General features: G+C 44.6%; 2 protein-coding genes across 3 annotated transcripts in view; one reads left to right on the top strand and one right to left on the bottom strand.

Moving 5' to 3' along the window:
- Nucleotides 1-16,259, bottom strand: part of mtrr (5-methyltetrahydrofolate-homocysteine methyltransferase reductase) — a 33,709-nt gene extending 17,450 nt beyond the window's left edge. Inside the window, exons 1-9 of one of the 2 annotated variants that reach the window (XM_084939168.1) lie at nt 16,188-16,259; nt 15,059-15,203; nt 14,476-14,629; nt 14,186-14,303; nt 13,559-14,063; nt 13,356-13,469; nt 13,094-13,250; nt 12,913-13,001; nt 4,792-4,972 (exon numbers count right to left, since the gene is read on the bottom strand). In XM_084939168.1, the coding sequence (XP_084795294.1) occupies nt 4,792-4,972; nt 12,913-13,001; nt 13,094-13,250; nt 13,356-13,469; nt 13,559-14,063; nt 14,186-14,303; nt 14,476-14,629; nt 15,059-15,202 (1,462 nt within the window). In that variant the 5' untranslated portion in view covers nt 15,203; nt 16,188-16,259. Of the gene's footprint in view, nt 1-4,791; nt 4,973-12,912; nt 13,002-13,093; nt 13,251-13,355; nt 13,470-13,558; nt 14,064-14,185; nt 14,304-14,475; nt 14,630-15,058; nt 15,204-15,789; nt 15,902-16,187 lie in introns of those variants that run through there. The other variant, XM_084939167.1, reaches the window with a different exon arrangement.
- A 232-nt stretch (nt 16,260-16,491) lies between these two features.
- Nucleotides 16,492-20,489, top strand: cct5 (chaperonin containing TCP1, subunit 5 (epsilon)). Its single transcript, XM_084939161.1, has 11 exons — nt 16,492-16,730; nt 17,115-17,175; nt 17,372-17,536; nt 17,734-17,932; nt 18,400-18,592; nt 18,752-18,901; nt 19,033-19,152; nt 19,313-19,498; nt 19,588-19,725; nt 19,828-20,008; nt 20,177-20,489. Exons 1-11 carry the CDS (start codon nt 16,626-16,628, stop codon nt 20,302-20,304), a joined length of 1,626 nt encoding a protein of 541 aa, XP_084795287.1. The 5' UTR covers nt 16,492-16,625; the 3' UTR covers nt 20,305-20,489.
- Nucleotides 20,490-20,527: the final 38 nt, after the last annotated feature.

The following is a 20,527-nucleotide window of genomic DNA, read 5'->3' as shown; positions in this document are numbered from 1 at the left end:
AAACAGATTGCTTATGCAGACCTTATTTCAATGCCAGCCATGAAGGTGCCCTCTTTTGGGTAATATGTCGCACACATTGTATATGCGAGGAGGTGTCAGATACATTGGGAAAACTTTTTTTAAGAGTTTGAGATAACTTTTTACCTGACAGCAACAAGATATGCCATTCTCTATCCAGTGCCCAGCACCACTGATTAGACACTGGCAGAGAGAGAGATTGAGAGTTGTGCGACGTGCTTGCTGTGCACTCGCTACATTTTATTTGTATCTCGGTGATAAATGAAGCCGGACAAGTAAAGCACCACTATATGTACCAGCTGAGGCTGTACAATAACACATTTTTCTGCTAAATTGCCAGAGAAACAAACAGCTGGTCTAAATCTGCTCTCTCCTCTCTTTCTGGATTTCTCTGACATCTAAACAGCTCAGAGGTTTCAGAGAGACAGCTCCGCACTTTGACGTCCATTTCATCTCTTTGCGCTGAGATATTTTAAACAAACGCAAAGGCTTTGCTGAAACAGCAGTTAGCTACTAATAATTTATCCACATACCCTCAGACACTGAAAAGACCAACAAAACTGAAAAATAAAAACAGGGCCAGGGGCTAACATCAGTTTTAGACAGTAAAGAACAGTTGGCTAATAAAATAAACTAAATAAAAGCAATGCACATGTTTTTTAATACATTTCCTAAGAAAATAAAGATATTTAATACTTGGTTGCGATTGGGTTTTTAACCACTTTAAGTACAGTGAGCACAGTGAAGTCGTTGTCATGTTTGGGAGCCCAGTTTGGGATGATTTGAGTTTGTAACATTGTGTTATCCTGCTGGAGCAACAATAAGAAGATGGGTACACTGTGTTCATAAAGGGACAGACATGTTCAGCAACAATACTCAGGTAGGCTGTGCTGTTCAAACAATGCTCAGTTGGTGCTTAGGGGTCCAAAGTGTGCCAAGAAAATATCCCCCACACCACTACAACACCTCCAGTAGGGTAACCAGCACCCCAAAGGCAAGATGGATCTATACTTTCATGTCGTTTACACTAAATTAAATCCGAATGCTGCAGCAGAAATTAAGATTCATCAAACCAGGCAATGTTTTTTCAATTTTCATTGCCCAATTTTGGGGAGCCTGAAAACCGCACCCTCAGTTTCTTGTTCTTAGCTCCCAGAAGTGGCAGCCAGTGTGGTCTTCTGCCGCTATAGCCCATCTGCGTCAAGGTTCAACATGTTGTCGATCCAGAGTTGCTCCTCTGCATGCTTTGGTTGTTCTGAGTGGTCTTTTGAGTTACTGTTGCCGTCCTATCAACTCGAAGCAGTCTGGCTATTCTCCTCTGACTTCTGTCATCAACAAGGCCTTTTCACCCAGAGAACGGACGCTCACTGGATAATTTCTCATATTTGGACCATACTCTGTAAACCCTAGAGACGGCTGTGTGGGAAAATTCCAGTAGATCAGCAGTTTCTGAAATACTCGGAGCAGCCAGTGTGGCACCAAAAACCGTGTCACGTTCAAAGTCACTTAAATCACTTTTCTTCCCCATTCTGGTGATCGGGTTGACCGTTAGCAGGTTGTCTTGATGATGTCTAAATGTCTGAAGGTAGTGAGCTGCTGCCACGTGATTGGCTTATTACATATATCCATGAGCGAGCAGTTTGAAAGATGTACCCGTGAATGTGTAAGTATGTCTGTGGCTGAAGAAATCTAATTGTTTCATGACCTGCCATCTTAGTGAAGCATTAAATTATTTCCACTATCACAGAAAATCAGATGTGTAAAGAAAACCTGGAAGATTAGGTTAAAAAGAGTATTTTATGGGGAAAACATATTCTTTTCTTTGATGTAAATTTAACTGAAAGTGCAGTTTTGCATGTCAGTATTTGAAAAGCTGCATAAATATACTCAATAAAGAGATTCCTTGTTATATATTTGAAGTCAGAGAAATAGCAGTGTCTTGTATTTCTCTTTGAGATGCCTCCAATATCCAGCACGACTCATAATATTAAAACTAGCCGGAGCAAAGAGGACTTATATTCTGAAAGAAGTCCAAATGTTTCAGACTTAGAGGCTTAAAATGTATTAACGTATCACAAGGTGAGCCAAGATTACAGGACGGCCTTGTTTTGTTGTAATCAATATGCATGTACTGGAGATACAACCCACAGTGAATCATCTGTAAATAAATCTTTAGAGATAATTAGAGCTAAGCTGCACCAGAATGGATAAATAAATCGTTCCTGTTTTTAAAGTTTCTCAAAAACCAACAGTGAGTTGCTGCTTAATGGGACAAATCCTCACATGCGAAATATCTGAGGATCCTTTCAGTCGGTGCAAGTGTACACCTCTCCATCAGAGGGTGTATCGTGTATGTTAGCGCTATCCTCCACAGCTGTGCAGAGCTTGAGTTGTTGCCTTTCTATCACAGAGTGACAGCACATGTCTGAATCAGAGGACAATCAATCCATCATCTCGCATCAGTGCGCTGCAATGATACTGGTGGTAGATACAGAGGATGGATCACTTTTAAAACCCTCTGAATGCAAAGCTTTTTTGTCGCAGTCAGTGGCTCAAAGATACATTTTTAAATATGTAATCCAAAAAAGGCTTAAGAAAAAAAAAAAAGCATAGTCCCAAGATCCCCACTATGTTTTCAGCGGTATCATCGATCATAGTGCACAACAATATAATCTATTTCATCTCAAAAGTCTCTGTGCTGCAATTTATATGCAGAGGTACCATTTTAGTAGAATAAATGAGATAGAAATGTGGTTGCACATAAAAGTATATACTTCTCGAGATTTATGGAGAGTTTCTTTGGCTGTGCATGGAATTAGAGAAGTTGTTAGCATTAAGGCGTTAAGTGAAATTCTCCTCAAGAAGGTTTTTGCAGTTTTTAATAGCCTGCAAATGCTAATTTCAAGTTATTTCTGAACGAAGGACCTGCTAGCTCATGGTTTTCCGAAACCATTTAAACATTTTCTGTGGCGTTTTTATTGCGACTTAAGTGAATAAAGTGGGAATAGAAGTGATATGCAATCCGTTCTCTGTGACCAGGAAATTTCATTTTAAATTTAATGCTTTTCCTCAAAACAGAAGGGCCAATAACCTCTTGGGATACAGACATATTCCCTTTACTTTACTTTAGTGAGGATTATTTTATTCTGCAAGTTTAAGTCCAGCAAAAAAGTAAAAGAATAGAAAAGAAAACTGCACCTTGGTACGATTTCATTTGAGGTCTGCTGTAAAGTAATTGAAAAAGATGCTCATGGACAGCATTCAGTTCCCAGGGGCTTTGACCCCAAAGTTTTTATCTAACACTCTGTACGAATCAATGAACTATCAACACGACATCTGGCTCTGAAAAGTGGGCATCTTTCTCAATTTAGACCCAGCATCTACTTTTGTAACCAGCCTGCACTTGGCCAAAGACATGTGGGTCCAGAGACATCTCTCCTCATTATTTACACTTAGTGTAAATCAGCCTAAACCCTAATCAGCAAATGCCTCCCCTTCAGTTGAGGTAATGAACCAAGAACACTGCAAAAATACAGCAGTGTACTTTAACAGCGACACCCTGAGTCAGAGTTTACCATTAACCTATGATCCAAACTGACCCTGTGCATTCGTGTCCTTGCAAAGCTCAGTGGTTTACCAGTATACCAAATAACAGCTGCTGCCCTGAGGGGTCTGCAACGCCGCATTCTTCACGAGGGCACGATTGTCCCCGTTGCCAATTTCTGCATCAGTTCACCAGAGTAAAAGGTGCTGTGGTTGGCAAGTAGGCCTAAAATAGCTGACATTGGGGTAGGCCAGGAGCTGTGACACAGCTGTTTTAGAGGACAGCTCAACTTGTATATGAAGCTCTAGCCAACTAATTTCACTGTCTGCTAAGTTTCAGTCAAAGCTTATTAGATCTATACTGAATGAATGACCAGCCAACTATCTTAATGAGCTGAAAGGAAAATGTTAGTTTCTTACCAACAGTTCACACCAAGGGTCAAAAAAAAGGAGACGATAGGTGGCAGACAGCAGGGGAAAAAATCATCAATATTATTAGCACAATGCGAGATCATGGATAAACTTCAAAATATATATCTTGACTTGATCTATATCGTTATATTTACAAAAAACAGGAAACAAAACAATATTGGAGCTGCAGATTTTAAAATGAGACGAGGAAGTGAGCGTTGACCCTTTGGGGAGCCTCTTGATGCCCTCTCTCTGACTATTAGGTATAATTAAATGCTCTGACCAAATCAACCATGAGCCTGTGCTCACAGAACAGGGCTTTACTAAGGCTACAGTGACCCCTGCTGGATGAAAATGATCCAGTCAGACAAACTCTGAATCACAAAAGACAGAAGGCAGGCGCGACAATAACACGAGGTGTTATTAAAAGTGAAATAAATAGTTCTCAAACAAATAATTCCACTGACACTTAGTGCGGGTGCAGTCAAAATCCCACTCTCACGTCAATCATTGTAATTCTCCATTTCCTTAAAGCAAATTGAAAACTTGTTTTAATTAAACATGCAAGTTTGAAAAAAAATGCAATGATTTTTTTGAAGACACTGGAAAAATCCAAAATATAAAATACACTTATCTATGATAATTGGACAAAATTATGTCTAAAACTGTGATTTTTATCACACTGTGTATTTTAGAGAGGCTTTCAGATTCCCCATTAAAACCTGGAAAAGATCACTTTATCAATGATGATTATACGCTCTGTTAGTTGGTGGAAAAAAACGGAAATTTTCTGAGTGAGCTAACAGCAGGGAGTCTGACCTATAAGGAGGCTGAAAGGAGGTGAGCAGGATGGGAAGGCTGTAAGAAGCTCCAAAACGCTGAGGCTCGGGTCTCTCACATACAGGTTGTAGTCTGCAGCACCTTGTTTACTGCAGAGCTCCTGCAGTCTCCTCCTCTGCACGCTGTCCCCTGTATGCTCCACCAGAGCTCGCAGAAACGCCTGACAGAGACACAGAAATCAGATGCGCTGTCACCCGAAGCTGTTCTGCACCTCCGTCAGCCACAATGGTCGTGACTTTTACAAAAAGGAGAGCCAGCCACACTGTACACAAAGTCTGAAATCTAAACAGGTAGACCCTGACTCCAACCCCATTATGTAGCACAGCTATTTTAATATGCACAAAGCCATTTCTTCCACTACAAAATTATAATTTTCTTTTTTTTTTTTATAAAAAAGAGGGGGGGAAAAGGCCTTTAAGACGACTGAGAAACTAGCAGATGCGAAGAAGCAATCTTTTAATTCTCAAACAAAGTCCTAAAAATCGATTAATGCAATCAATTACCCAGTTACATTTGCAGAGGACATGCAGTTTAATCGGCATTTCATTCGTTTCATTAGTAACTGCTTGTTATTTTTATTGTAGGCAGCAATTAAAATAAAAAGATTAAAGGGATCACAAAGAAACATTAAAATGCTTCTGCTTAAAATTTAGTCTGCAACCATGAATCAATCAGATGCTGTAATGTGAACTTTAAGTATTTGTCAAGAAGTGCTCTGTATAATCTCAGTGATTCATTACAGCGTTGACTGCATGTATGCAAAGATTTGTGGCACGTTCTTCAATGCACTGGATCGAGTGTAACATTTTTCTCAGCAGAATTGGAGAATCAGGATGTACAGCTATATCTGCCTGTGTTTGATGCTGCTACACATAAGACTGGGAAGTCTCATTGCCAAAGAACCAGAGGTTATTATCTTTCCCGATCCTGGCTTTAGTGAAACAGCTGAAGTGCCTGCATTACACAGGCAGGTGTTGTAAAATAAAACATTTACTGTCTTGTAAGTCTTCAAATAACACAGTGGCAGGAAAAAAAAATCTATTGCTGTGCAGGAATTTAATAGAGGAAGCTGTGAACAAAACGTCTATGAAGACTTCTGAGGGAACTGAACTGCGTGAAACCGTTAACGTTTCGATGTTCTACATCTTTCTGACACTTTATCAATTTTTTGGGTGCAGTTCAAAAAGAGTCTTTAAATAAAATCCAAGCAGAATTCAATATATAATGGCTTGCTAACTTAATTCATGATTATGACAAAGCAACTTTTTATTGCAGAGGGTTTTATAAGCGTGTCAGATATTTTGAAATGCTTAACAAGAAAAAGTAACCCATCTGTCTTTTTTCTTCCATTTATCCTATTCTGGGTTGCAAGATGGAGCAGTGGAGCCTATGCCAGATATCAAAAGGAAGAGGCGGGGCTGCTAGTTGCCAGTCTGTTGCAGGGCTAACACATAACACCTACAGTCAGTTTAGAATCATCAGATAACCTAAAATCTCTTTAGATGCCTTTACACTGTGGGAGGAAGCTGGAGTACCTGGAGAGCGAGCATGCAAACTCAGACCCAAGACCTTCTTGCTGTGAGGTGACAATACCAACCACCGCTACTCCCAGAAAATGTAACCTTTTTAAATAAATACAAACCTGTAGTGTGCGTGTATCATTAAATATAAATTGTGTTTTAAATGTTGTGCGATTTAAGGGTTCCCTTTCAGTCGATTCACTCGGTACAACACATAAGTATGGGATATCACGCCCTCGCGTGTCCTGGCTGAAGAAACCTTTAATCACGCCTTTAAGGCAGATGACGTGTGATGACACGCGCACGGCCCCGCCTGCACATATAGCCGCTGTCATCGCAGTCATCCCTCAGTTCTTACGCTCTTCACCTCGCTGAGAACACCTCTGCTGAGTTGGGCTAGCTAGCTGCTGCTAGTTAGCTCCGTTGTCTGCCGACTTGAACTTAGCTTAACTGCCCCTGTTGGTGTTAGCCTCCACCGCGCAGTTGGTGTGTAGGCTGCCCACGGAGCGCTAATTTCAAGTTTTCCCGTGCAGCGTTTTGCTTTGTGTTTTGGAATGGACTCCAAACCGAAGCGAGCAAAGCAGAAATCTTCTGTTTGCCCCTGTCCTCAGGGATGCGGTTTCTCTTTGCACGACAGCGACCAGCACGATGCCTGCCCTGTCTGCCTGGGGATCGTCCATGCTAGGAGAGCGTTGACGGAGCCCGAAGCCTGTGCGTTTTGTCGCCAGCTCCGGCGCTCGACCCTGGAAAGACGGGTGACGTTTGTGGAAAAAGTGCTGGGACGCTCGGCTGTCACACGGCATGACCCTCTCCTTTCCGAGTCTGGAGCCCCGGCTTCGTCCGAGTCCGAAGACGAGGATTTTCCGGTCGATGTCCCCGCAATTAGCTGGGCTGACCACATGGAATATGTTGACGGGTTAGCCGATGACGAGCCGGAACCATGCAGGAGCGCTGACGGGCTTCAGCCTGGGTTGAAGCCCGCCAGCGCTCCCCAGGACGATGATGACGTGCTGGACATCGGCCTGGACATCCATGGTTTGTCGGAGGATGAGCAGGAGAGCTCATTGTCGGCCCAATGTACCGCCGCTGCTGTGCCGGTCGGCCACGATGACACCTCTCTTTTCTCCCTGTTTCGCCGTGCTGCTGAGAAGCTGCAGGTGGACTGGCCCTCTCCTCCGCCAGCTCAGAAGCCGTCGCGGTTCGCGGGGTTTTTCCTCCCACCGGAGCCCGCAACGGCCAAAAACTGCCTTCCCATGTTCCCAGACTTTCTCTGCGAGCTAACAGCATCATGGGACAAACCTCTGTCTACCCGCGTCACGGTGCCCAGCTATGGACAGTACATGGAATTGGACGGCGCCGAGGGGGCTGGCTTAGCTAACCCACCCCCTATGGAGCCGTCTCTGGCTGCTTATCTGGCCCCGTCCCATAACCATGGTGTCGGCGGCCCCGCAACTCTGCCGTCCAAGCACTGCAGATTCTCTGCTTCGCAGCTGGAGAAGATTTATAGAGCTCAGGCCGGCACTGCTCGTGCCATGAGCTCTGTCACCATGCTCCAGACGTACCAGGCACTGTGCCTGACGGAGCTCGGATCGCTGGTTCCTGATGACAGCCCACTGGCACCTCTTCTTAACGAGGTCAGAGTCGCCACAGATTACATCCTCCGTGCGTCTCGCTGTGCAGCGCTCTCCCTGGGCAGAGGGATGGCTTCGACAGTAGTGGCGCAGAGGCACCTGTGGCTGACCCTCTCTGATGTCCCGGATAGGGACAGAGCTGTATATCTGGACGCACCAGTGTCTGCGGCTGGGTTATTCGGACATTCACTTGAAGCCATTCAGGCTAGATTCGATCTGAGGAAGAAGCAGACGGAAGCTCTGCGCGACATCGTCCCCAGACGTCAGCCCAAGCCCAAGCCCGCAGCTAGCTCTCACAGGCCCGCCGCTCCTCTGCCGACTGGCAAGAGACCGGCGCCCACTGCTGAAGTGGGTGTGCCGCCAGCGAGAGCACATCCTCCAGCCCGAGCTCCACGCCAGTTGGCCTGGGGCAAAGGCCCACCCTCGGGCCCCCAGCGGGACCCGACGCCCAGGAGGAAGAAGCCTCAGCCCTCCTAGCTGTGGTTTCGAGTGGAGAGGGGGTCCAGCAGCAGGGAGACGCTGTTTTTACCCCTCTGTTGCCGCACAAGAGGTGCCGCTTAAGTTCTGTTCAGGTTGTCAGCCCCAGAAGGCGCTGCACTTTCCTAACACTGTCTCCCAAGCACAAAACCCCTGCACACAAAATGCCTCAGGTAACTCCCTGTTCAGGTGTGTTAAATGTTCAGGTGACCACATCGAGTGTTCCCGCTGTTTTTCATTGTTGTGCCCCAGAAAAGGTGCCTCCAACAAAATGTATAAATGTACATGTTTCCATGTTACAATCAATAAAGAGTGTTGTTTATTCTCAAACAATCACAAATGCTCAGCCTGCAGGCAGAATGAGCCAGGTCAGGCAGGTGATGCAGTCCCCTGCAGACACACTGGGGGGCGACAACGCCCCGCCGACGGTGCTGCAGGTCAGCCGGCTGGCTGCTCACTTCCCTCAGTGGCGCGCTTGCGCCCCCTCTCCGTGGGTGCTGCGAACCGTTGCCATGGGTTACCGGTTGCAGTTCCGGGTCAAGCCGCCCCGTTTCCAAAGAGTCGTAAACACGACTGTCAACACCGAGGCGGCCATGATACTCAGAGAGGAAATAAAGGTGCTATTGCAGAAAAGGGCAATACGAGTGGTCCCCGCTTCGGAGACAGACAAAGGTTGGTACAGCCGTTATTTTGTTGTTCCGAAAAAAGGGGGAGGGCTTCGTCCCATCCTCGACCTGCGAGTCTTGAACACGTACCTACGAACGTACAGGTTCAAGATGCTAACACTCAGACAGCTCTTGAATGCGGTCGGCCCGGGAGATTGGTTTGCAACAATCGATCTAACAGATGCTTATTTTCATGTGGTTATACACCCGAAACACAGGCAATTTCTGAGGTTTGCATTCGAGGGCGTAGCCTACGAATACCTAGTGCTGCCGTTCGGGCTGTCGCTCGCTCCTCGCACCTTTACGAAATGTGCCGAGGCAGCGCTAGCGCCCCTCAGAGAGAGAGGAATCCGCATCTTAGCCTACCTAGACGACTGGGCTCTCGTAGCTTGCTCCAGAGAGCAGGCGGAGACACAGCTGTCGCTGGTTCTGTCACACATTCAGACACTGGGGTTCTCTGTGAACTTTCAAAGGAGCTCGCTAATCCCGAGTCAGCAGATTACTTTTCTCGGTTTGGAAATATGCTCGCTTTCCAGCCGCGCACGTTTGTCGGAGCACAGAGTGGCCGCGTTTCATCGCTGCCTTGCTCAGTTTCAGCTGGGACGCAGACTGCGTTTCCAGACGATATTAAGCTTGTTGGGCATGATGGCATCTATGATCGCCGTAGTGCCACTTGGACTGTTAAAAATTAGAGCGTTTCAACGCTGGACTCTCTCTCACCGTTTGTGTGCATCGCTTCACCTCCGGAGGAGGCTGACGGTAACCGCGTCTTGCATGCTAGCTCTCCATCCTTGGAGGGAGCCCGGGCTGCTGCATCAGGGCTCTCGGATTGGGAGGGTGTTGTTTCGCAAGGTGGTGTCCACAGATGCTTCCCTAAGAGGGTGGGGAGCGCTGTGCGAGGGTGCATCAGTGAGAGGGATCTGGTCCGCAACCCAGCGCCAGCTGCACATCAACCACTTAGAGCTGTTAGCAGTGTTCTTAGCTCTAAAGCATTTTCGTCCAGTCCTGGAGGGCCAGCATGTCTTAGTCAGGACGGACAATTCAACAGTGGTGTCTTACATAAACAGGCAGGGAGGAACACGCTCTCTTCCCCTGTTGAACCTGTCTCGATCTCTGCTGTTATGGTGCAGTGTTCATTTTCTGTCTCTAAGAGCCACCCATGTCCCGGGCCACCTGAACCTGGGGCCGGACCTTCTCTCCAGGGGGGGTCCTCTGGTGAGAGAATGGAGGTTACACCCTTTAATAGTGGCTCAGATTTGGGACCTATTTGGCAAGGTGCAAATAGATCTTTTTGCTTCCAGGGTAAATACTCACTGCCCCCTGTTCTTCTCCATAATCGACCACGATGCACCCTTGGGCTTGGACGCACTAGCGCACCAATGGCCAGACGTGCTCCTGTATGCATTTCCCCCAGTGGAAATGATATCTCCAGTTCTAGAGAGAGTGCGTCGGCATTCCCTCTCTCTGATTCCAGTGGCCCCTTGGTGGCCCACAAGGTCGTGGTATGCAGAGATAATCAGCCTGCTAGCAGCAAGTCCTTGGCAGCTTCCTCTCCGCAGGGATCTCCTCTCTCAGGCGGGAGGAGAAGTGTTTCATCCGCGCCCAGATCTGTGGCGCCTTCATGCTTACCTGCTGAGAGGTTAAACTTGATTGCTAAGGGTTTGCCACCTAGTGTGATAGCGACAATTCAGAGCGCTAGGGCCTCATCTACTAGAGGCTTGTACGCTTACAAATGGCGAGCCTTCGAGCAATGGTGCCAGGACCGCCACACTCTCCCATTTCAGTGCTCTATTATGGATGTTTTGACATTCCTGCAGGAGCTGCTGGATAAGGGCCTTTCATTTTCGACAATTAAGGTTTATTTGGCAGCTATATCTGCTTGTCATATTGGCTTTGACGGGGTGACACTAGGTGCGCATCCCCTCGCCATACGTTTTCTGAAAGGAGTTTGCCGGCTGAGGCCCGTGCTTAAGTCCAGTGTCCCTGCTTGGGACTTGTCTTTGGTGCTGGAGGCCCTTTGTAGCCCCCCGTTTGAACCCATTGAGTCTGTGGATATGAAATGTCTTTCATATAAGACTGCATTACTTCTCGCTTTGGCTTCTGCAAAGCGAGTGGGTGACCTTCATGCGCTCTCTGTGCATCCCTCCTGCACACAGTTCTCTTCTGATGGCCACAAGGTCGTATTGCGTCCAAATGCTGCCTATTATCCCAAGATCATGCCTGCATCTTCTAGCTCAATGGAGTTTGAGTTGCTGAGTTTTTGCTCCCCTCCTTTTGCATCTGAGGAGCAGAGGAGGATGCATTCTCTTTGTCCAGTGCGTGTGCTACGCACCTACATTGAGCGCACTCAGAATGTGCGTTTATGTGACCAGCTGTTTGTCTGCTTCGCTAATCCAAATAGAGGTAGAGCTCTGTCGAAACAGAGGCTGTCCCACTGGATTATAGAAGCTATCTCACTGGCATACGGCACCAGTGGTCTTGCTTTGCCCCACGGGGTGAGAGCTCATTCCACCAGGGGGATGGCAACCTCATGGGCTCTTTTTAAAGGGGTGCCTGTAGCTGATATTTGTGCGGCAGCTAGTTGGGCATCACCGCACACTTTTGTGCGGTTTTATCGGTTGGACGTTACAGCCCCTTCGGTGGCTCATGCTGTCCTTTCTGCTGGGTCTACCACTCACTAAGGATGTGGTGGTCCGATTCCAGTTCGGTGGCTGCTCTGTGGGGCGTGTATATATGTCCCATACTTATGTGTTGTACCGAGTGAATCGACTGAAAGGGAACGAATAGTTATGTCTATAACTTCTGTTCCCTGAAGGAGAGGAACGAGGTACAACACAAGGTGGCCCCACTGAGCAGTTTGGCTCGGTGAAGAGCGGCTATCGAACTGAGGGATGACTGTGATGACAGCGGCTATATGTGCAGGCGGGGCCGTGCGCGTGTCATCACACGTCATCTGCCTTAAAGGCGTGATTAAAGGTTTCTTCAGCCAGGACACACGAGGGCGTGATATCCCATACTTATGTGTTGTACCTCGTTCCTCTCCTTCAGGGAACAGAAGTTATAGACATAACTATTCGTTTCAAAGGGTATCGAGCACTGGATTCAGACCAGTATTTACAATGACGTGCTTATCAGAGCTTTAGGGTTATTACCATATACTGTCATGTTTTCTGCAAGTGTGTAGTGAAGAGTAAATAACTGATACAGCTCAAGCCAGATGGAATTTTCTTTTCACTTTTCCTCTTTGTTTTTCATTAAATAATCACTTAAGCTCTCTAATTTAAAAAACAACAACAATCAAAATAACAAGATGATGTGAAAATAATAACTTCACCATTAACAGTTTTTAATGAATCACATTTAAGGAATCAGAGGAAACTACTGCAGGCCACATCGCCAGCCACAGCTCACAGACTGACGAAAGCTCAACACTTTGGCAATTTGACATTTTCACGCACCAAATGTGAACTTAATTTTAACGTTTCAACAGAGGGATCACGGAGGTTAAATGATTATTTCAGCTTTGGACCAGGACTTAGTAAATCCAGCCTTGCCTGAGCGTATTAAACCAAACTATACAAACACCTGCAAAACTTCTGGGTCCAGACCCGCTGCTGACTCACACTACTCGACACATTTTTCTCCCAGCTTTGACACAACAAATAAAAACAATGTGCAGTAGCGGTGTCAGAAAGACACATTCCCTTTATTATGCTAAGACAGTAAAATAACAAGCAGATTGTCACATGAAAAAGTGACTTTGTTTATGCAGCAAGTAGCTGCAAAGCAATATAGGGAAAATGGTACCTTCTTGGGAACACTTCTGATCTCCAGACACCATGTGAGCAAAAACAGGAGAGAAACATTCTGTGGGATGTAGGGTGGCACCTGGGCACCTTTAAGAGGGGAAGAAGGAAAATTAAAAGGATGAGCTTAATGGGGTCCATATTGTGTGTTATTTTCAAGAGCGTACCAGTTGTAGTATTACCTTTTTTCGTAGTGTCTTTTTGCAGCGAAATATTGACATGGTGGTTCCTTTGACTGTGAAGGCCCAGCCTGTGGAGCATGTGGTCCACGTCTGCGGCCCTGTTTGGGCAGAACACATCAAAGGAATCCCCTGGTTGATAAGCCAACACTGGGTAAGCCTGAGAATGGAAAAAAGGAAACTTACAACACTGAACTTGCAATCTAAATCTTTACTGGGGGTTAATTAAAGCTTCATTTAAATGAGCATCTTTTCTCATGCTTACAGAGATCTCCAGTTCCAGGAGAAGTGCTGTCTTCACTGCATCTCCACTGGTCAGTTGAACTGCCTTGGATATAGGCACCTGATGAAGAGCCTCTTTGTTTAATGGCCCCACAATCTAAAGAAAAATATAAATAAAAAATTAGTGGCCAGTGAAGGAGGATACATGGGCTAAATCCAAGTTCTAGCAGCAAGAACATTCATCACCTCTTCCATAGTGTCCACCTCCTGAAGAGAAACATCTAGATAGGTAGGAGGCAGAGCAGGAACATTGAGCGAGGACTCCGATAGCGGTGGCACGGAGCATGACAGTGAGTGTGCCAGTGCAATGTGGGGAACTCCAGTTTCCTCTGTGTGTGTTTTTGATGCTGATGTGGAAACTCTGGCAGCGTCACCAGACTGGGATGCCAACCCAGGGCTCCCCGCAGGAGAAGCTGGCTTGAGATCAGAAGCGGCAGAAACTGAAGATGAAGCAACAGATGCAAATTTGGAGTCTGCGGGTACAGATGCTCTGACTGACTCGCAGTTCTGCTGGTCAGCGATGCTTAGGAGGTTCAGTTGGACATCTGGAACTGATGAATCTGGAGTTTCTTTGGTTGAATCCTCTGGGCTCTCTTTCAAGTGAGCTGTCCCAACAGAAGCCATTTTTGATAAGGATTCTTTGATGGCTTTCCACAGTCCCCCAAGCCAGGGATCCACAACCAACTCCAGCCTAGAGAGAACAAAGTTCACAAATGACAGCAGCATAAACAAAAGAAAACCAATATGGGTTTAATGTGTCTGCATGTGCTCTGAAAGTTGGATGTTTACATTTTCTTTCTCTGCAAAACTTACCCTATACCATCATCTGCATAACCCGTAGCATAGAATTGCTTGGCTCCGAGTTCTTGTAGACGGCGCTCAATGGTCTTGCCACAGTTGCAGAAATTTGCATAATTTGTGTCTCCTAAAGCTGGAGCAGACAGAGGGAAACAGATTGAGACTCTCCAGCAACTGTTCAGAAAGTAAACAGCGCAATGCTCTGCATCGTGATGATATATACAAACATGTTTTTCAAATTAAACTCCCATACGGATAGATGACCTACAAGGAGCGTTACCACAGACCCTTATAAAAGAATTTACCTAAAAGTGCATAAGAAAGGTGCTTATAGTGATCAGTGGAGAGGGTCTTCCTCTTGATGCGCTTTAAAAATTTTAAAGCATTATCCGGCGGTTCCCCATCTCCAGTAGTAGAAACAACAAAGACCACTGGGGCACTCTCCTTCTCCAAATTGTACTGGAACCAGTTATGTGAATGACGAGAGAAACACAACCATCAGTCAGCATCATATTTATTAAAATGTTGTTGATGTGTTGTTTGGTATCATTTTTCTTTTATTAAACTTTTTTAAACTATCGCTGAACTGAGGGAGACTTGGTAAATATTTTACTTTATACAGATATGTACTTCACCTAAAGTGATTGTATTTGTTTTATTGACATATTTATGTTGTTAATTGTTGTTGATATTTATGCTTTTATGGTGTTAGAGCCTTCATGTGTTAATCTTTTTCTACCATTCCTAAACTGGTGCCTTTATGGTAAAAATTCCCTTTATACAGATGCTAATAAAGAAAAGAAGAAAGGGACAATATCTTCATTAATTGGGAAAAGTACATCACAACACACGACTAAGATCGCTACATAAATGAAAGCTAGAATGTACCTTCTCGTTCTCATTCAAGCAGCTGAGATCGGCAACCAGCCCATGCTCCTCCGCCTCCTCGGCTATCCCTTCTGCTATGGACTGGGCTTGGCCCTTCTGAGACCCATACAGGACCACAAACCGAGGCTTCACTTCACAGGGCATGCTAGAAAATCCATACAGAAAAGAGGTCATTTTTGCACTGTGTTTATAACTACATGACATTTTATAATTAACAATTTTCACAGTAGACCATGGCTGCTCTGATCGTGTGTCTCAGCAAGGACTTAGTGCACACAACCAGGAGGCTAATGCTGATTCATTTTTATGTTTACAAACTTGCTATGTCCACTCGGGTGTGAGGGGTTGTCAGCGCAAGCATGATGCCAAAATTATGTAAAACAAAGATGAAGCAACAGATGCAAATATATCATTACTCATACCTAGTACTAAGAAGTCGATTTGCTAGGTTAACAAAAAGACTGCTTACCTATGTTACCACAGCGTACAAAGGAAATCAAAGGAAGTGTTTGTAGACCGGTTCTAACTGCATATCTAGCGTATTAATGTAGTTCTGATCACAAACATTTGTGCTTGTAATCTGTGGTAAACATACAGAGGCGCATACAGTAATTTCAAAGATACATCAACACATAGATGGACTTAGTGGACATGACAGTGACCGTAATATTTTATTTTTTCTAAAGGAAAGGAAAGAAAAACAGGTAGTCTTTACAGGTGTTTTGGCTTACCAACATGCGTGAACATTTGACAGGTTACAGACAGACTGCCACAGAACAACCTTCGTAGCTTTCGCAGCCCTGGACGCCACCATCAAGTAACCGGACGTTACGTCATTTCTTGACGTTTAGAGAAGTTACCATAATAGTGCACGTGGGTATTAGCGTGCTGTTTCATACACTTCATGCATTTCCGTAAAAAGCAGCGGATTTACATTGATAGCAAAGTTACAAGTTTCGCTAAAAGTTAGTTAGAGGCGACAGATAACAACTTAATTCTGACACATCGCATTCAGGTCACGTTGTCAAAGTATAAGTCCGGTCTTTAAAACATGAATCTTTGTGAAATATGCTTATATGGAATTAAAATCAGATATATGTAGTGTATTCAGTTCTCTGTGGGTGTTTACCTTTACAAAAGTGCGGTGAAAATCATACAGTAATATGTCCTGCCCTTCCCATGGAATTTTATAATATTGTCACTGCAATTCACGCGAGACCAGGTCACAGACTGAGATTGAACGAGATCGGGCGAAACCATATTGTAAAAAAGTGTCTTTTTACTTTAATTCTTACAATATTCTAAGTGCGATGAGGCGATGATTTTTTTTAGAATATGTATACACTTTTTAAATTTCTTAATGCTATCTTATAAAGAAAGAGATTACAACTATGTTATAGGATACACTCAGCAGTACTTGGTTCCGCCCTCTCCGCCCGCAGAGCCTTCCAGAAGTCGCCGGCGGACCCGTGCGGCTCACAGCTTAGTCACACTCCAGATTTCTATTATTAAAACTCATTATTTCATTCTTTATATACTTAATACGTGACCCAATCCCTCCGTCAACATGTCCACTTTGGGGACACTGGCTTTCGATGAGTATGGAAGGCCTTTTATCATCATTAAAGACCAGGATAAGAAGACACGGTTAACGGGCATTGACGCATTGAAGGTACAATGGGCTAGCAAGCGCTACACAGCTTTTCGTTAGAAAGCTGCTATTTTACAGTTAATTTAATGAGTTGGGTACACAGATCTCGTATGACAGGTGGTTTGCGATTACTAAGCACAGGTTCATCATGTAATCTTAAGTTGTTTGTGCAAGAGCATCTCTATAGCATTAGCCAAATAACTAGCCAGTCATGCTAATGGTGGGGCCCATGTGCTTTCTGTAATGCGTTTAGCCGGTAGGAGCTGCTGACAGGGCTGTGCCCACTTCTCTCATCGGTGATGCACAGAATTTTAGGTTTTGGGTTTTTCAGGCAAAGGGAAGTTCTACCTATCTTTGGAATAAAATAAAACGTGTGCATGACTCGGAAATGTTTCTATTTTGCAGTCTCATATTATGGCAGCCAAGGCAGTCGCGTCAACGCTTAAAACGTCTTTGGGACCAAATGGTAAGTCTGAACCAGTGTACGTAGTGTTGCCATACCAAACTGTCCAAACGGTTTGTCATTTTGAAAATGAAGCCTTTGTGTTTGAAACTATATGTCATTATTGCTTTTCGTGAATTAGAGTTGGCCGTTAGAATACCGATTTTTAACACTTATTTCTCCTGTGCCTTTTTTTTTTCTTTTTACTTTTTCCATGCAGGTCTTGATAAAATGATGGTTGACAGAGATGGAGAGGTAACTGTCACCAACGATGGCGCCACCATTCTCAGCATGATGGATGTGGACCACCAGATTGCCAAGCTTATGGTGGAGCTGTCAAAGTCCCAAGATGATGAGATTGGTGATGGAACCACTGGAGTTGTAGGTATGGAAAAGGAAGATGAGGAGGATGGGTTTTTTGTTTTGTTTTTTAAATAAAAAAAGAAATACAGACTTGGGACTACTTGGGAGAAGTTCTGATGCTCTCAATGTAGACTCTTCCATCGTATGAGGGAACTTTTATCTAAACTATGGTTGTAGATTAATTAGATTTTGCATTTGCATCTTCTCTGTTGCCCTCAGTTCTGGCCGGAGCTCTGCTGGAACAGGCTGAGCAGCTGCTGGACCGCGGAATCCATCCCATCAGGATCTCTGACGGTTACGACCAGGCCGCACGTATCGCCACAGAGCAGTTGGACAAAATTGCTGAAACCTTCCCCTACGATCCCAACAATACAGAACCTCTCGTTCAAACAGCCATGACAACACTGGGATCCAAAGTGTAAGTCCCCCATACAAAATATTGTTGGGTTATTTCTTTTTGTTTATTAGTGTTATTTTTACTATTATGTTATAACTAATACAATTAACAGTAATTATTTTGGACTAGTTTCCTCTGCTTGTCTACATTTCCAAATGCTCTTTTTGACCTAGCTGGCACGTCTTTTTCTACATTGTCATAGAGCAGATAATAACAACTGTCAGTAGAGAAATTTCCTGATTATTATTCTGTTTTTGAGTTAAGGAAGGGAAAAGATGTTGTTTCAATACATTTTGTTTAACAAAATCTCTAAAGTTCTTCCAGCATGGATGCAGAAATATTTCTGTTCATTTTAAATGAACCTGCACTTGTGTTTCTGTCAGAACTGACACAGACTTATCATCATGCAACAAATGCAAAACCTTTTTTCAGTGTTTTTGCAATAGCATTGTTACCACGCTTTATCTAAAGTTCTGTTTGTCTTTCAGCATCAACCGGTGCCACAGACAGATGGCAGAGATTGCAGTGAATGCCATCCTCACTGTGGCCGATATGGAGAGGAAGGATGTCGACTTCGAGCTCATCAAGATGGAAGGCAAGGTCGGAGGAAAGCTGGAGGACACACAGCTCATCAAGGGAGTCATAGTCGACAAAGAGTTCAGCCACCCCCAGATGCCCAAGGTATGATCGATGGGAATTTGTAACAGGATGTCATTGGCTGTCTGGTGTTTGATCAAAAAGAATCAAATCAGTTGAAAGTTTCTGGGGCAAAATAAATATTTCTGTTCTGACCTCCATCTGTAAAATTTGATTAACAGCTTGTCCTTTGTTATTTTACAGGTTCTGAAAGATGCTAAAATTGCCATTCTTACCTGCCCGTTTGAGCCTCCTAAGCCCAAGACCAAGCATAAGCTGGATGTGACTTCTGTGGAAGACTACAAAGCTCTCCAGAAATATGAAAAAGAGAAATTTGAGGAGATGATCCAACAGGTTGGTACCCTCAGAGTCTGTTAACAACTGATGTTTAACCATTTCATTTATTGACTGATTAACATAGAAATCGCAGCCGCAAATAAGTATACACATATCGGCACACATGCTTATGGGCACGTTTATTTTAGGTCAAAAGTAATGGGGCTAACTTGGCCATCTGCCAGTGGGGCTTTGATGATGAAGCCAACCATCTTCTGCTGCAAAATGACCTGCCTGCTGTGCGTTGGGTTGGAGGGCCTGAGATTGAGGTAAGACGAGATGCAAAATTACTCTTTAATCAAACACTTTTTTTGTCCTTTGTCATTTTGATCAGTCAGGTATTTGCAACTTTTTGCCATATGTTACATCAAGTACAAAATATAAAGTGGAGTTTATGTTGAAGTGTCGATATCAATTGTTTGTCTGCAGTTGATAGCAATAGCTACAGGAGGCCGCATCGTCCCGAGGTTCTGTGAGCTGACACCGGAGAAGCTCGGCACAGCTGGTTTGGTGAAGGAGATCTCCTTCGGCACTACCAAGGATCACATGTTGGTTATCATGGAGTGCAAAAACACCAGAGCTGTGACCATTTTCATCCGTGGAGGCAACAAAATGGTGAGCCCAAAAGCAAATTCATAATTACATGTTTTGTTTTTTTTAATTATTATTCCAGTTTGATTAAGTGTCATTATCTTTCTTGATAGATCATCGAGGAGGCTAAGCGTGCTCTCCATGATGCTCTGTGCGTAATCCGCAATTTGGTCAAGGACAACAGAGTCGTGTACGGAGGTGGTGCTTCAGAGATCGCATGTGCCCTAGCTGTCAACCAGGCTGCAGACAAAGTAAGAGAAATTGCATCAGAGACTTTCTGACCTCAGCGTTTACAATAAACATGATTGTGTTCCTGCTCGACTCTCATTGACATCTGTCAATTTCCTTTTCAGTGCCCATCATTGGAACAGTATGCCATGAGGGCTTTTGCTGATGCTTTAGAGGTAATCCCAATGGCACTGGCTGAGAACAGCGGGCTGAACCCCATCCAGACCATGACAGAGGTCAGAGCCAAACAAGTCAGAGAGAACAACCCATTCCTGGGCATTGACTGTTTACACAAAAACACCAATGGTAAGCAACCACCTGCACTGCACATAATACACTGCTGTAGATACTGAACTAAACATGGCTTCAGTCTGGATTACCACCTTTGGAGATGACAGCACTGCACTTCAATGTTAAAGCACAATGATTTATGGAGTTCTTTATTTTTTTTTCCTCCCTTCTTTCCCCCTGTAGACATGAAGCAACAGCATGTGATCGAGACCCTGATTGGCAAGAAGCAGCAGATCCTGCTCGCTACTCAGGTAGTCAAGATGATCCTGAAGATAGACGACATCCGAAGCCCCGGGGAGACCGAGGACTGAAGCCCTCCTGAACACGAGAAAGGCTCGGGCGCCCTCTTGAACAAATGCCGTTCTAGAGGTTTTCAGCACTTCCCCGAGCATCGTGTCCAAGCTGCACCACGAATCGCTATTTATAGTTGGATACAACATGTTTAAGCTGTTGTAGTACCAGAGTCACCATTAAAATATTGGTCTGTTGAAATTTCCACACTTTTGCTTTCAAGTTCTTTATTTTATTTATTTA

Source organism: Perissodus microlepis, chromosome 9 (genome assembly GCF_051167445.1).
Source record: "Perissodus microlepis isolate ML-2025 ecotype Zambia chromosome 9, ASM5116744v1, whole genome shotgun sequence".
In the NCBI taxonomy this organism is placed as follows: domain Eukaryota; kingdom Metazoa; phylum Chordata; class Actinopteri; order Cichliformes; family Cichlidae; genus Perissodus; species Perissodus microlepis.
Note: the sequence above shows the minus strand (reverse complement) of the source record. Positions and strands in the feature narration are given on the sequence as shown.

Excerpts from the sequence above, each read along its gene's own strand:
- cct5 (XM_084939161.1), top strand. The coding sequence starts at position 16,626 with ATGTCCACTTTGGGGACACTGGCTTTCGATGAGTATGGAAGGCCTTTT. Across the intron at positions 16,731-17,114 it reads CGGGCATTGACGCATTGAAG|TCTCATATTATGGCAGCCAA; the intron begins GTACAATGGGCT and ends TCTATTTTGCAG. Across the intron at positions 19,726-19,827 it reads TCAACCAGGCTGCAGACAAA|TGCCCATCATTGGAACAGTA; the intron begins GTAAGAGAAATT and ends TTTCCTTTTCAG.